This window comes from Stegastes partitus, unplaced genomic scaffold (assembly GCF_000690725.1).
Source record: "Stegastes partitus isolate 25-593 unplaced genomic scaffold, Stegastes_partitus-1.0.2 Scaffold57, whole genome shotgun sequence".
Classification (NCBI taxonomy): Eukaryota; Metazoa; Chordata; class Actinopteri; family Pomacentridae; genus Stegastes; species Stegastes partitus.
The window spans coordinates 465,862-480,995 of NW_007577788.1; the positions used below are offsets into that span (position 1 = coordinate 465,862).

A 15,134-nucleotide genomic window follows, 5' to 3' on the forward strand; every position below is an offset into this window, starting at 1 on the left:
TCTTAGGCTACATTAATAATGATGCCCGCAGATTTCATGTTTTCGTAGCAAATCGGGTTCAGAGAATCAGAGAAGCAACTGAACCAGCACAGTGGCGCTACATTGACACAGACCAAAATCCGGCAGACCATGCTTCCAGAGGACTCGGGGCAGCAGAGTTGCTCAGCTCCAGTTGGCTTGCTGGACCCAAATTTCTGTGGGAAAAGGAGATTGTTGCATCAGAGTCAACACCAGAGCTTATGGTGGGTGATGCTGAAGTCAAAACCACACAAGTACTGCAAACAAAGGCAGTGAAAGAGGACAATTTCTTGGAGAGATTCAAACGGTTCTCAAACTGGCAGACAGCAGTGAATGTGGTTGCTCGAATAAAGCAATTAGCAAAAAGGACTAAAACAAGAGAACGCATCAGTGTGGAAGACAGAAGAAAAGCCAGTCTTGTACTTATAAAGCTGGCACAAAAAGACACTTTCAAAGATGAAATACAAACATTGAGTCATGACAAACTGTCACATAGCCATCCATTGTTTCAGCTCAACCCATTTTTGCTAGATGATGTTCTCAGGGTGGGAGGGCGATTAGCGAAGGCTTCTTTGTGCCTTGACATGAAGCATCCAGTAATCTTGCCTAAAGAGGGTGTAGTCACACATTTGATCTTAGATTACTGCCACATAAAAACTCAGCACCAAGGCAGAAGTCAAACACTTAATGAACTGAGGGCAAATGGTTTCTGGATTGTAGGTGGCAGCAAAGTCGTGGCAAACTACATTAAACAGTGTGTGACATGTAGGAGAGCTCGCAGGCCACTAGAAACACAAAAGATGGCAGATCTACCGACCGACCGGGTGGATCCCTCACCACCATTCTCCTACTGTGGGATGGATTGTTTTGGACCATTTTACACTAAGCAGGGTCGAAAACAGCACAAGAGATATGGTCTGATATTCACTTGTCTGTCCTCAAGGGCAATTCACATTGAACTATTGGAAGATCTAACAACGGATGCTTTTATAAATGCACTACGATGCTTTATAGCAATCCGCGGAGCAGTGAGAGAAATAAGATCGGATCAAGGAACAAACTTTGTTGGCGCAAAGAACGAACTGTCCAAGATACTGAAAGAAGTTGACAAAGACAGACTGACCGCCTATTTGGCAGAAAAACACTGTGATTTTAACATGAACGTCCCTGATGCAAGTCATATGGGAGGAGTTTGGGAGCGACAGATAAGGACAGTAAGGAGTGTTCTAAACTGCGTCCTCTCACAAAGTGGTGGAACATTAACTGATGCGTCCTTGAGAACCTTTTTGTACAAGGCCATGTTAATTGTGAACAGTCGCCCACTCACCACTGACAGCATCAATGATCCTAAATGCCTAGAGCCGCTTACTCCAAACCATCTACTTACCATGAAAACGTCTATTCCGCTGCCTCCACCAGGAAAGTTCGTACCAGAAGATCTGTATGCCAGGAAAAGGTGGCGCAGAGTTCAATACATGACAGAGCAATTCTGGAGTAGATGGAAGAGAGAATATCTGGCAAACCTTACTCTCAGACAGCGCTGGCACTCTCCAAGACGAAATGTAAAAATTGGAGATATTGTTATTGTCAAAGATGAAGGTGTCTCACGCAATGAATGGAGACTTGGAAAGGTGCTTGATGTTTGTGAGGATGAAGATGGATTGGTGAGAAAAGCCACCATACAATTAGGGAATAAAAAGTTAGGCAAAAAGGGTCAGAGGCTTGTTGATTCATCTATTATTGAACGTCCTATTCATAAACTAGTTGTACTTGTAGAAAACAACTAACGTACACTGCAATGTGCTACATGGGTAGAAGTAAACTGTTTGGTTCCAGAAATTACTAGCTTTATTCAACAGAGATTCTCGTAAATCGTAGTAATTTGGTGGGAGTGTAACTGTCTAAGAGACAGGTTGTGGTGTGTGTTTGACTGTCAGTTCATTGTTTTGCTGTTCATATATAATTGAGAACTGAGATGAAGAATGTAACAGATTGTTAAAAAATACATCGCTTTAAGGTCCAGTTTAGTTAAGAAGTTGGGTACGCTGTGTCGGAGTTTTATTTTGACAAGTCAGGTCACATGACTAACTTTTAGTAAGGTTAAGAGAGCAGCATTGTGGGTCACAATCGGCATGGACAGGCAACAGAGACACTTAATAGAAGTTATCGCCATTCTGCATGTGGTTTAAGAGGCGCAAACGGTAATTATCTTTGGTTTATATTTCATGTATAATGTGGTATGATTTAGAGATTGAAGGATCCACAAATGTCTGTTTTTTAATGTGCATTTGTTTTTTGTGTTTAGTTTTCACGGTGTTACGCGGTGTTTGCCGAAGAGAAGAATTAAGAATAAACCTCTGTTGACATCAGTAAGAAGCGTGGCCTTTTTTGTTAGACCTGTGCAGCTACAGTGAAAACGTTCTGAAAGACTATGATGATCTCTTTGATGGACTAGGATGTTTACCCGGTCAGCACCATATACAGATTGACCGCACAGTAACGCCCATTGTGCATGCACCCAAAAGAGTCTCTGAAGCAATCGGAGAACGAGTAGTAGAGGAGCTACAGTGAATGGAAAAACTGGGAGTGATAGCCAGGCAGACTGAGCCAACTGAGTGGGTCAATAGTATGGTAACAGTGGTCATGCCTAAGAAGATCCGTATCTGCATGGACCCAAAAGACTTAAATCACACTATCAAACAGGCGCACTATCCGTTGCTCACTGTTGAGGAAGTAGTGTCTCGAATGCCAAATGCAAAATACTTTTCAGTACTAGATGCTAATCAGGGCTTCTGGCAGATAAAACTTGATGCTGAGAGCTCACAGTTGTGCACATTTAACACCCCCATAGGAAGATACAGATTCCTACGTTTGCCATTTGGGATTTCATCTGCACCAGAGGTATTCCAAAGGGCTGTTGCACAGATGATTGAAGGACTAGAAGGTGTGGTAAATATCATTTATGACTTTCTAGTGTGAGGCGACTCCATGGAACAGCACGACCACAAACTGAAGAAGTTGTTCGACAGAGCCAGGGAATACAACCTGAAGCTCAACAAGACCAAGTGTGTTATAAGTACAAAGGAGATCAAATACATTGGACACAAACTCAGCAGGAGTGGACTGAGACCAGATGAGGAAAAGGTGAGAGCAGTGATACAGCTACCTCCACCAGAGAACAAGCAGAAACTGCAGAGGTTCATGGGAATTATCCAGTATCTTGCAAAGTTCATACCAAACTTATCATCAGTGCCCCTTTAAGAAAGCTGCTTGAATGTGATACAGAGTGGCACTGGGAGGAAGAACAAAAGAAAAGTTTTGAACATCTTAGACAGCTGGTCACCAATGCTCCAACTATGAAGTTTTATGATGTGAATAAACCAGTCACGCTGTCAGTTCACACCAGTTCTGAAGGGATTAGTGCAGTTATTATGGAGGATGGACAACCTGTAGCTTATGGGTCAAGGGCTCTCACAGACTGTCAGCGCAGGTATGCGCAAATAGAAAGCAGAAGAAATAGAATAGCCCTGCTGGACATTCAGGGATGAGATCACATGCACAGCTGGGCTGATGTTCAAAGCATTGAAGCTCATTGTTCCGGAGCAGCTGAGACAAGAGATGCTAAACAAAATCCACGAGTCACACTTAGGAATGGTTAAGTGCAAAGAAAGAGCCAGAGACATTCTTTATTGGCCGCACATGTCATCAAACATTGAGGAGGTGGTTTCTCAGTGTGCCATTTGCAATGAAAACCGTAACAGCAATGCAAGAGAGCCTTTACTCCCGCATCCCCTACCTGATCGACCATAGGAGAAAGTAAGGACCGATCTCTTTCATTACAAAGGATCTGAGTTTCTGGTATGTGTGGACTATTTCTCTAAGTTTCCAGAGATAATGAAGTTCAGTTCAATTCAATTCAATTCAATTTTATTTGTATAGCGCATATTTACAACAACAAGTCATCTCATAGCGCTTAACAAAGGCAGAAACACCCAACAATCCAAAACATTTGGATTCCCTATACGCTTCAGCAGTCTGCAAGCAGTCTGCAACAGTGGGAAGGAATCGAAAACACCTGCGGGGGAAAAAAGCCTCCAACAGAACCAGGCTCAGGGAGGGACAGCCATCTGCCTCAACCAGTTGGGTGGCTGTAGGATGAATTATAAAATTTAGTGTACAGTTAAACAAGTTATTAGAAGTTATTGTTCTTTTGTTCCTCCATTTCAAATGGACCAATGAAATATTCCATTTCGTAGTTGGTGGAGGTAACAGGGGGCATCATGATGGGGGCAGCAGGATGCAGAAGGTGAGGCCAGTGGCTGTAGTTGAGAAGCTCCAGATCCAGAGACATCCACAGAGAGAACAGGCGCAGGAGAACGTCGGGGGGTGTCACAGAGTTAGTCATATGTAACAGTGATATACAACTATATAAACATATACATACACACACACACACACACACACACATATATATATATATATATATATATAAAGAGGAGAGGAGAGGAGAGAAGCCCAGTGCATCACAGTAGTCCCCCCGGCAGTCTAAAGGACATTACCAGTAGCAGTGTCATAGTCGCACTGAAATCAGTGTTTGCAAGGCATGGCATTCCTGATGTTGTCATCTCAGATAATGGTCCACAGTATGCCAGCACTGAGTTCAGAGACTTTGCACTAAAATACATATTTACATATAGTAGTGCAGCTCATCCAGGATGGCACATCAATGCAAGATGTGGCAAGAAGGGTTGCTGTGTCTCTCAGCACAGTATCCAGAGCATGGAGGAGACACCAGGAGACAGGCCAGTACACCAGGAGATGTGGAGGGGGCCATAGGATGGCAACAACCCAGCAGCAGGACCACTACCTCCTCCTTTGTGCAAGGAGGAACAGGAGGAGCACTGCCAGAGCCCTGCAAAATGGCCTCCATGCAGGCCACTAAAATGGATGTTTCTGGTGAAATTGTCAGAAACAGACTCCATGAGGGTGGTATGAGGGCCGACGTCCACAAGTGGGGTTTGTGCTTACAGCCCAACATTGGCAGGGCGACTGGCCCTGCCAATGTTGGGCTGATGAGAGCAGGTTCACACTGTGCACATGTGACAGACGTGACAGAGTCTGGAGACGCCGTGGAGAACGTTCTGCTGCCTGCAACTTCCTCCAGCATGACCATTTGGCAGTAATACTGTGGGGAGGCATTTCTTTGGAGGGCTACACAGCCCTCCATGTGCTATAGCCAGAGATACCCTGACTGCCATTGGGTACCGGGATGAGATCCTCAGACCCATTGTGAGACCATATGCTGGTGCAGTGGGCCCTGGCTTCCTTCTGATGCATGACAATGCTAGGCCTCGTGTCTAAAGTGTATCAGCAGTTCCTACATGATGAAGGCATTGATGCTATGGACTGGCCTGCCCGTTCTCCAGACCTGAATCCAATTGAGTACATCTGGGACATCATGTCTCGTTCCATCCACCAACCATCCACCAGTCTGTTGCACCACAGACTGTCCAGGAGTTGACTGATGCTTTAATCCAGGTCTGGGAGGAGATCCCTCAGGAGAGCGTCTGCCGCCTCATCAGGAGCATGCCCAGGTATTGTAGGGAGGTCCTACAGGTATGTGGAGGCCACACATGACTGAGCCTCATTTTGACTTGTCTTGAGAAATTTCCACTGAAGTTGGATCAGCCTGTAATGTGATTTTCCACTTTTATTTTGAATATGATTCAAAATCCAGACCTCCATGGGATAACAATTTTGATTTTCATTGATCATTTTTATGTTATTTTGATCTCAACGCATTCCACAATGTAATGAATAAAGTTTTTCAACTGGAATATTTCATTCATTGAGATCAAGGATGTGTTGTTTTAGTGTTCCCTTTATTTATTTTTAGTGTAGTGAGCGATGAGTACTGAATAGCTAATAGTTTGTGGTCAAAATAGTTAATAGTCATAGTTGGCTAAAAACATTAAACGGCTGAAACAAACTTTAATCTACCGTCTTTTGGAGAAATAAAATAATTTCTTCTTTATCTTTTGACACGACAGACTATGTATACGTGTCATATAAAGGCCTATATTTCATATGCAGCCTTTCTGTTTGACAGAACAGATTGTATCACTCAACTTACACAAATACAATTATTTAAACAACAACAAAAACTGATGATCAGAAAACCGTCTGTACATACTTACATTTTGGTTTATGATACAATGGCCTATACTGTGTTCCTGTGATTTAGATGTGTTTATTATATAGTTGATGATAAGATATGCCCAGACCAGCAGGGGGCGTCACAGTACTAGTTGTGTTTCCTAAAAAACAAACAACCATAAGATATTAGTCTGCTGGTATCATCACAAAATGACCACACACAGACACAAAATGATTTAAAAAAAAAAAAAAAGACTAATGTGACCACAAAGACACAGAAAATCATTGATTGTGGTCTTGTAATCGCTTTGTGAGTATTATAATCATTTCATACAACTTTTTGTCGTTGCAATAAGTATTTTCGTAGTTATTTTAGTTTCACTGATATTTGTATTGCCTGTTGAATGTTTTGTTGTTATTTGCGCCTTCTTTAGTCATTTCTTGTCTCTTTGTGGCCGTTTTGTGTCACTCTCTAGTCATATTGTGTCACTTTCTGATCATTTTGTGGTTCACTTCCTGTCTCTTGTTGACGTACGGAGTGGTTTTAGCGGTGTTTTGTTTCTACAAAAAGTTGTATGTATTCATGTTAAATGTTAAGTCTTGTCACTTTGTGTGTTGTTATTCCCTTTATGGGATTTTGTTGTCACTATGTTTTTTTTCAATCAATACATGCTCCTTTTTCTAGTTACTGTGTGGATTTATTTATTTATTATTCCTAAATGCACCTTTTATGTTTTTTTTGGGTCACTTTTAATCAATAAATGCACCATTTTAGTCATATTTTGTCTACTTAATCCGTATATACATTTTTTTTGTTTTAATCCTGTAGTCATTTTGTGTTTTTAGTCTTGTTGTCACTTTGTATTTATGTGTATGTAATGATCTTATACACCTGTTTGTTCTGTTGTCACTCCGTGTGTTTTTAATTCCTATATGCAATTTGTTGTTGTAGTCTTGTTGTCATTTTATGTGTTTTTAAAAATAATAGACACATCGCGCTTCCGCCCCTCCTATCACGCCGGAGCGCGCCCGGTCATGCTCGTGCCCGGCTCGGCGGAGTGGACTGGAGCGGTGGCGGCAGCAGAGAGGGGGGGTAGCCCGCCGGAGACACACCAACCACCGCAGGACTCCGCTTGCTTCCAGCGGCTCACACGGGATTTAACAGCGGCTTCTGGGCGGATATTCCGGGGGCAGCAGGTAAAGGAGGCACTCCGCTTCTCCCGGACGCCGGTTGGGAGGAAGTTTAAACCGCTTAAGCTAACCTGGTAAAGCGGAACAATGAGGCAGAGCCAGCCGGGCTGCCGGACCGCCGCCGGCTGCGGCCGCCGCAGCAGCTAACGGCTAGCTAGGAGCAACGGGGCAGTCAAAGCGACGAAACTCTCCCGTGACGGATTATACAGCGACTTTTACCTATTTCCCTCACCGTGTGGACACGTAAACTCACGGTTCCCGGCTGAACAGACACTTCTGAAGGGCTTCTGTTTTTGTTTTGTTTTGTTTTTTTGTTTTTTTTTTAAATACAGAAAACAAGTTTTTTCCGTTCGGATATGGAGACGGACTCGTTGGCAGGCGACGCGGAGTCTCTGCACGGCGGACTGAGCCTCCTGGATCCGCTGGTGGACCGCATCCTGGTAGACACGGTGTCCCAGCAGCAGGGCTGGCTCCGGGTTTACGGTAAGACCACCACACACAAAGGGCAAAGGGGGCAGGTTTGAGCCGGTGGCACCTCCAGGGTTTCACCGCGGGGGTGAGCAGGTAGCGTGGGGAGCCGATACCGTCCAGAGAGCCAGGTACCAGGCCGAGGTCATGGCTGCCACCGGGGAGGGCAGTGTGTCCGCCGGTTAGTCCTCTGTCAGGCTGCTCTTCACCGGCATAGACAGCGAATTCCTTCAGTTTCCACTCAGTTCCCCACCGTAGAGGTCAGAGGTCAGCACCGAGCTGTAGCGCCCCCTCCAGCCAGGCCAGGGGGCTCCTTACCGGGAACATGGCACATTTCTGGGCGTGTGACCCCGAAACTCCCGTCACTTGGTGTCACACGCATATCTCTACAAAATAGACTCAGACCTGATTATTCACCCACAGACCAAATGGTTTTAGTTTGTGTAGGTAAACAAGTCACCAAGAAACAACAATCCTTTAAATGATCCTTAATTTACCTCAAAATACGCCAGATACACAGTAATCTAAACACGCTGATTTGGACTGAGTTTAAAACTAAACTGCTCAAAAACAAACTTAAAGGGATCGGTTATAATGACAGCTGAGATCGAAGAACGTTTTAGTTTGAGGTTAAAATTTAGGGATAATTGCCAGGGTGTTTGTGAAGTAAATCCTTTGATTAAATAACACACAAAAGAACTACAAAGAGACCAAAAATGATGACAAAGACATACAAATGATGATCAAGAGACAGCAAATGATCATAAAGGGACACAAAGTGTGCAGGAGAAGACAAAAAATGACCAGAAGGAGACACAAAATTATCTGAAGGTGACACAAAACGAACACAAAGACACACAAAATTACCTGAAATTGACAAAAAAATGACCACAAAGTGACAGAGAAATTACCACAGAGAGGCACAAAATTACCAGAACGTGACACAAAATGACCAGAATATGATACAAAATGACCACAGAGTCACAAACTTACCACAAAAGGCATAAAATGACCACAAAGACTTGCGAAATGACCACTAAGAAATGACGCACATAGTTACTTCCACCACTGGTTAAAAGAGTGTTGTTCCACAGTGATTTTTCCTGTCTCAGCTGTAGATAATGAGGTTATAAAGGGTCAGAAGTCAGCTCAGTATTCGCTCTTCTTGTCTATATTATGCTGGTTTCACCAAATCATCAGGAATTTTCTGCATTTTTTCATCAAAGTTACAGTCATGGGTAGATTTCACAGCTAATTGCTCTTTAGATGTTGATATTTCATGTGAACAAGTGGAGTCAGAGGTCACTGAAAGTACAAATATCCACAATGAAGTCTCAAAAATGCTGTTTCTTTTTGACGCTGAAGGTTTGGAGTCTCGGAAGCTGTAAAGAGAGTGTGATTATTATCAGGTGGGGAAGTCGTTTACTAAACATGCTGCTGTGATCCACTCTGACTGACAAGGTGATGTAGTAGTTAAAAACTGGGTAACATGACTCAGTGTTTCTGCATAGACTTCCACACTGGAGTTTGGCGTTGCAGCTGTTGTTTCGTCTCTTGTTGGTGTCAGAGAGCTGTGAGGTGTCTGGCTGAGCTGCTGTTTTCCAGGACAGTAAGTCACGCTCTGGTGACAAGCTGGTGTTTCCTTGCTGGCTGCTGATCTTGTTGGTCGTGTTGCTCACAGTCTGAGTTGGCTGTGAGTCACCGCTGGGGGTGACCACAATGACCAGAAAGAGACAAAAGTCACCAGAAATGGACACAAAATGATCATCAGACTTCATTGTACTTGATTTTATTTGTGGAATAGTAACCCTAGGTGTTTTGGAATCCTGACATTGACTCAGGTTCTAATTTAAAATGAATTTTAAAATGATCAGAAGGAGACAAAAATAACCACAAACGGACACAATGACTGGAAAGAGACACAAAATGATCAGACAGGTACACAAAATGACCACAGAGTGACTAGGATGACTAGAAAGTGATACAAAATGACCACAAGTCGACATAAAATGACCACAAAGTGACATTAAATGACCAGAAATTGACACAAAATAACCACAAACAGATGGAAACATGACCAGAAAGTGACACAAAATGACCAGACAGAGACACAAAATGACCAGAAAATGACTGACCACTGACTTGAATCCAAACTTAAGTTTTTGGACTGCTGTAGAGCTGCATTTAACAGTTTTTCCCCCAGAATATTTAGTTTATCAGTAAAACGTCATAAAATTGCGTCTTCAGATGTCTTGTTTTGTTGCACAAATAGTCCAAAACGCCAACATATTTTGTCCTTTTCAGGGCATTAATAAAACTTGAACATGTAATTAACATGTAGATAAACTAGGACAGTGTAAAGAACACATCTGTGTCAAAGCTGCAGCGATGGTTGTTTCCACGTGCCCTAAATGCAGCGTTGGTATCTGTGGAAGCAGAACTGTGTCAGGATGTTTCCTCCCCCTCCTCCCCTCTCCTCCCTCGCGGTGTTGGCAGAGTGTGATGTCAGCAGCCGGTTTGTGCTGGTGATCTCACCCGGCTGGACTCTGGCTCTGGCATCACATCCTCGCTGCTCAAATACCTCAAATAGATCCAACAATGGCTGCTGCTGCAGCATGTTTTGGTATCCTGAGCTTGACTCACCTCAATTCACCAAAAGTGATCACAAAGAGACACAAAATGACTAGAGATTCCAACTGACCAGAAAGAGGCACAAAGGGACTAAACAGAGATGCAAAATGACAACAAAGTGACACAAAATGACCACGAAGGGACGAAACAGAGATGCAAAATGACTAGGAAAAAAAAGACAAAATGAATACGAAGACTGAAAAAGGATCAGAAAGACATGCAAAATGACTACAAACAGACACAAAATAACAACAAAATGACCGTAGACACAAAATTACAATGAAGAGACACAAAATAACCATAAAGAGACACCATAAAGAGACACAAAATAACTTGAAAGTGACACAAACATACTATAAAGAGATGCAAAAGGACCAGAAATTGACACAACATGAACATAGAAAGATGCAAAATGACAACAAAGTGATGCAAAATGACCAGACAGAGTTAGAAAATTACTGGAAAGAGATGCAAAATGACAGCAATAAGACACAAAAGGACTAAACAGAGATACAAAGTGACCACAAAAAGATGCAAAATGACCAGAAGTAGACAGAAAAAGACCACATATGCTTGCATTACTCAAATGATCCAGCAATGGCCGCCATGCTGCCTTCATGTCCACCAGAAAAAACACATGGACGAACTGTGTGCACCTCATTTAGTTAGTTTCAGTCTGGGAAGGTGAGGTCAGCCGGTGATGACGCTGCGTTTACCATAAAGATGAGCTCATCGTCTTCACTTCATCATTTATCAGGAATCGGCTGGTAAAAATCCCCCTTGGCTCGACAACCAGTGTGAAGTGATGCAGGATCAGTAGAGGAGAATTTATCAGCTGAAAGACTGAAACAGCACTGAGGGAACTTGTTTCCCTTTAATGTAACAGACGTTCTTTTACAATTAAACTGAGTCCAAAAAGCTGTCGCTGGGTTTGTAACGCATATTGTGTTTTTAATACATGCCACAATGACACCATGACACCATTATTAGCAAGAAATTGTAAAAAATGTTAACTTTAGGATGAATGAATGAAGTGATGTGCCATTCAGTTTGTAAAATGAACAAGCTTTTTGGAAATAAATTCTTTTATTCATAGAGACACAAATTAACCACAAAGAGACAAAAATGATGGCAAAGTGACATAAAATGACCAGAAAAAGACAAAAAATGATCACAAAGACACTCAAAATTACCGGAGACACAAAATGGTCACAAGGAGACTCCAAAGAACCACAAAGTTACACAGAAGACTACAAAGAGACACAAAAGGACCTTAAAGAATACAAATTTATCTTAAACAGACACATAACAACCACAAAAATACCCAAAACAACCACAAGAAGACACAAATAGCCTAATTTACAACAAATAATAGTGGCATGAAAAACTCTGGTGCTGTTCTGTGTTTCTAAAGGGATGAAAATAAAAGTTGTGTTCACTGTAAACGGGGGTAAACTGCTAGCCCATCTGCATCCTCCTTCAAGTGGACAGCGGATGAATTCCTGTTCTTCTTCGTCCATCAGCTCGCTGTGGTTTTAATCCTCCGCTGCTCATTGAAAGCATCGACAAAGTGCTTTATCCAGAGAAAGGCTGCTGCATATAAGCCTGTTAAAGCTGACTGCAGACAGATGCTTAAACACAGGATTTATCCTTTTTTCTGGTCGCCCACCCCCTGGGCGGCTGCCAGAGGCTCAGAGGAACGTTACAACATGAGAACATATGCTGTGTGGCGTCATCTCCTGACGTATTAATCCTTCGCTGTGATTCATGGAGTTGTGAGAGGATCCTGTGTTTCCAGCTAAAGGTGATGAATTAATGTGACACCGAGGCTTTCAGTGTGATTAAAGTGTGTAATTTCCACTTATTCGTGCCAGCATGGTGAATATAACAAACCTCTGAAACATGAAAACATCTATTGTAGGAACACAGTTAATAGAGCTGCAACGATTAATCAACTCATTCATCTTTTGTCAAATATTAAATTAATCACCGTCTATTTTGATAATCTGAGTCATTTGTTTAATTGAAAAAGTCTAAATTCTCTGATTACAACTTCTTAAATGTGAATATTACATTTTTTTTCCTGCTCTGTGACAGTAAATTGAATGTCTTTTGGCTGCAAGACATCATTTCACTATTTCCTGACATTTTAGAGACCAAGCATTTTACTGACTAATCTAGAAAACAATCGTTAGTTAGTGGTGTCTTGATCAGGATTTCGTGGATCATTTATTGATCACAGGTTCTGTATCTTATTGTGCAGCATTATTTATTTAATGAACCGTTCTGAACAACATTGTATATTTAATATTGAAGTATCAGTGTTTGTTAAATGTGTGACGTACAACACAACTGAAAGCACTTCCTTGACATTTTTTGTTTACTCCTGTCTCATTTTTCCTCACTGTGGTTCATTTTTCACTGCAGTATAAAGTAATGCATTTCTGTGGTAACAGAACAGCAAAGACAAAGGAGAGGGAACTTTTTCTTTGCAGTATAACAAAATTATGATGACATGAATCATTAAAAAAGTAAAAAAGTAGATTTTCTTTACAAGCTATTATTATTATTCTTGCTCCAGTGTGTTTTAATTTTCTCTCAACACTGCCTGCAGTTCCTCGAAAAAACATTTTTCAATGTTTGTCAAAGCTGAGTCAATCGTGGATTCTGTATTGTACAGAGGAGCTTTGATTTATTTATTTTTTTTCCGGGATCTGTTGGAAATTGATTGTTTTGGCCAATTTTGATGAATAAGACATGCAGAGGAAAGTGATCTGGGTGAAATAATCACAGTTTTAAACTAGTTTTCTTTATTTTTCCTAATGGGAAAATGCCAGAATTGTGAAAATACATCGATCCTATCTCCTTTTCTGTTCCTGGTTGACCATTATCTTTTATAGAATGCCTTTCAAACCCATTTGTATTTTCTTTTTTCTTGGGTTTGAAGCATTAGACACATAATTTAATGTAGAACCTTCTTCTAAACCTGCTTTCACTTTTTGTTCACTTTGCTTTTACTGGACTTACATTCTGAATGCAGAACTTGGACTTATGACAGAAAATTTTAAATCAGTGGTTCCTCTTCTGTAAAAGCTCTGATTATTTCCTTCATGCGATCAGTTTCATTATGAGGCTGTTTTCTACATAAATCTGTTAGAAAATAGCAAAGAATCTCCCTCAAAGAGTCCACAATCACCTAAAATATTTCTGTATTTATTTTTTAACCCCAAAGATTCTCAGAAAGTCTGAGCCAAAAACTGAACGTATTGTGCAAAATGGGAACTCTCACACATTTATCTCACATTGATATCTGTTATTCAGTCATTTACTGCAGCTTTGCTGTGAAACCCAACTGAGTCTGAGCCAAAGATGCTCTGGAGGTTCGCGGGTCGGGGCAGGAAGGACTCCCTCCATCTCAGCGGCGCCTGGCGGCCTCCATGTGTTCTAGCTGCTGCCGCTGCCCGCCGAGAGCCTCGGCAGCCATATTGGACCGGGATCGAGGGAATTTGTTGTCTGCAGGCCAATTCACACCTCAGCTTCCTGCTGGAGTTCTGGTCTGCTGCCATGTTTCCTCCGAGGCTGCCGGTGTGAAACAAGCAGATTTTCACTCTGAGGGAAACAGAATGTGTTTGCAGGTTTTGCAAATATTGGCCCTTTAAAAGTCAAAGCAATTATTGTGTGGATGGGACTGCATTTCATTGGTCGTGTGTGGTGGAAAAAACAGCACATAAAACACTCACGTTGCATTCAGGTCTAAAGGGAAAAACCTGCAAATGTCTCACCTGGTCTTAAAGCGATAAAGATGCTTCAGATTCAACAAAGATCTGTCTTGTATGAATAAACATTCGTTGCGCTGATATTTAGCTGGTTTATCTATGTGTCTCTGAGCAGCCAAACAATGCAGATAAAATCACTCTGTTTCAGGTAAATTTGACATTAAAACTAGGAATTGACTGATAGGGGATTTTTTTCAGGGCTGATGCCGACAGTAATCAAGAAAGGCTGATAATTGATGCTTGGAACTAAGATACATTAGATGTGATGTATTAACAGCATGTGATAGCAGGAACCTGTCATCCATAGCTAGGCTTCTTGAAATGAAATGAAAAATGAAATGAAAAATACTTTATTTATCCCAGAAGGGAAATTCAATATTGTAAATAGCTCACTTTAAAAAAAAATCAATATAACATATATATACAACAATAATAGTCAGTCAGTCAGACTTGTTCTTCAAGGTGACGGCTGTTGGCAGGAATGAATTTCTGTATCTCTCTGTTCTACAGTGAAACTGACGCAGCCTCCCACTGAACACACTCTGTTGATTCTTCACTGTGTTGTGGAGAGGGTGGGAAGAATCCTCCATTATCTTCATCATCTTGTGCAGCATTCTTTTTTGAACAATCAGCTCCAGTGGTTCCAGAGTTATCCCCAGCACAGAACCAGCTTTCTTGATCAGCTTGTTTAGTTTCTTTAAGTCTCTGGTTCTGATGCTACTGCCCCAGCAGATGGCTGCAAAGCTGATTGCACTTTCCACAACAGACTTATAGAAGATCTGCAACATCTTGGTGCAGACACTGAATGATCTCAGCTTCCTTAAGCAGTAGAGTCTGCTCTGGCCTTTCTTGTAGATGTAGTCAGTGTTGCAATTGTTCTTCATTAATTATTTT

General features: G+C 41.8%; 1 protein-coding gene across 1 annotated transcript in view; it reads left to right on the plus strand.

Annotated features, from left to right (window-relative positions):
• Positions 1 to 7,263: 7,263 nt before the first annotated feature.
• The window catches only part of rasal2 (RAS protein activator like 2), a 137,774-nt gene continuing 129,903 nt past the window's right edge, over positions 7,264 to 15,134 (plus strand). Inside the window, exon 1 of the mRNA XM_008275697.1 lies at positions 7,264 to 7,848. Coding sequence (XP_008273919.1) covers positions 7,722 to 7,848 — 127 coding nt within the window. The 5' untranslated portion in view covers positions 7,264 to 7,721. The remainder of the gene's footprint in view (positions 7,849 to 15,134) is intronic.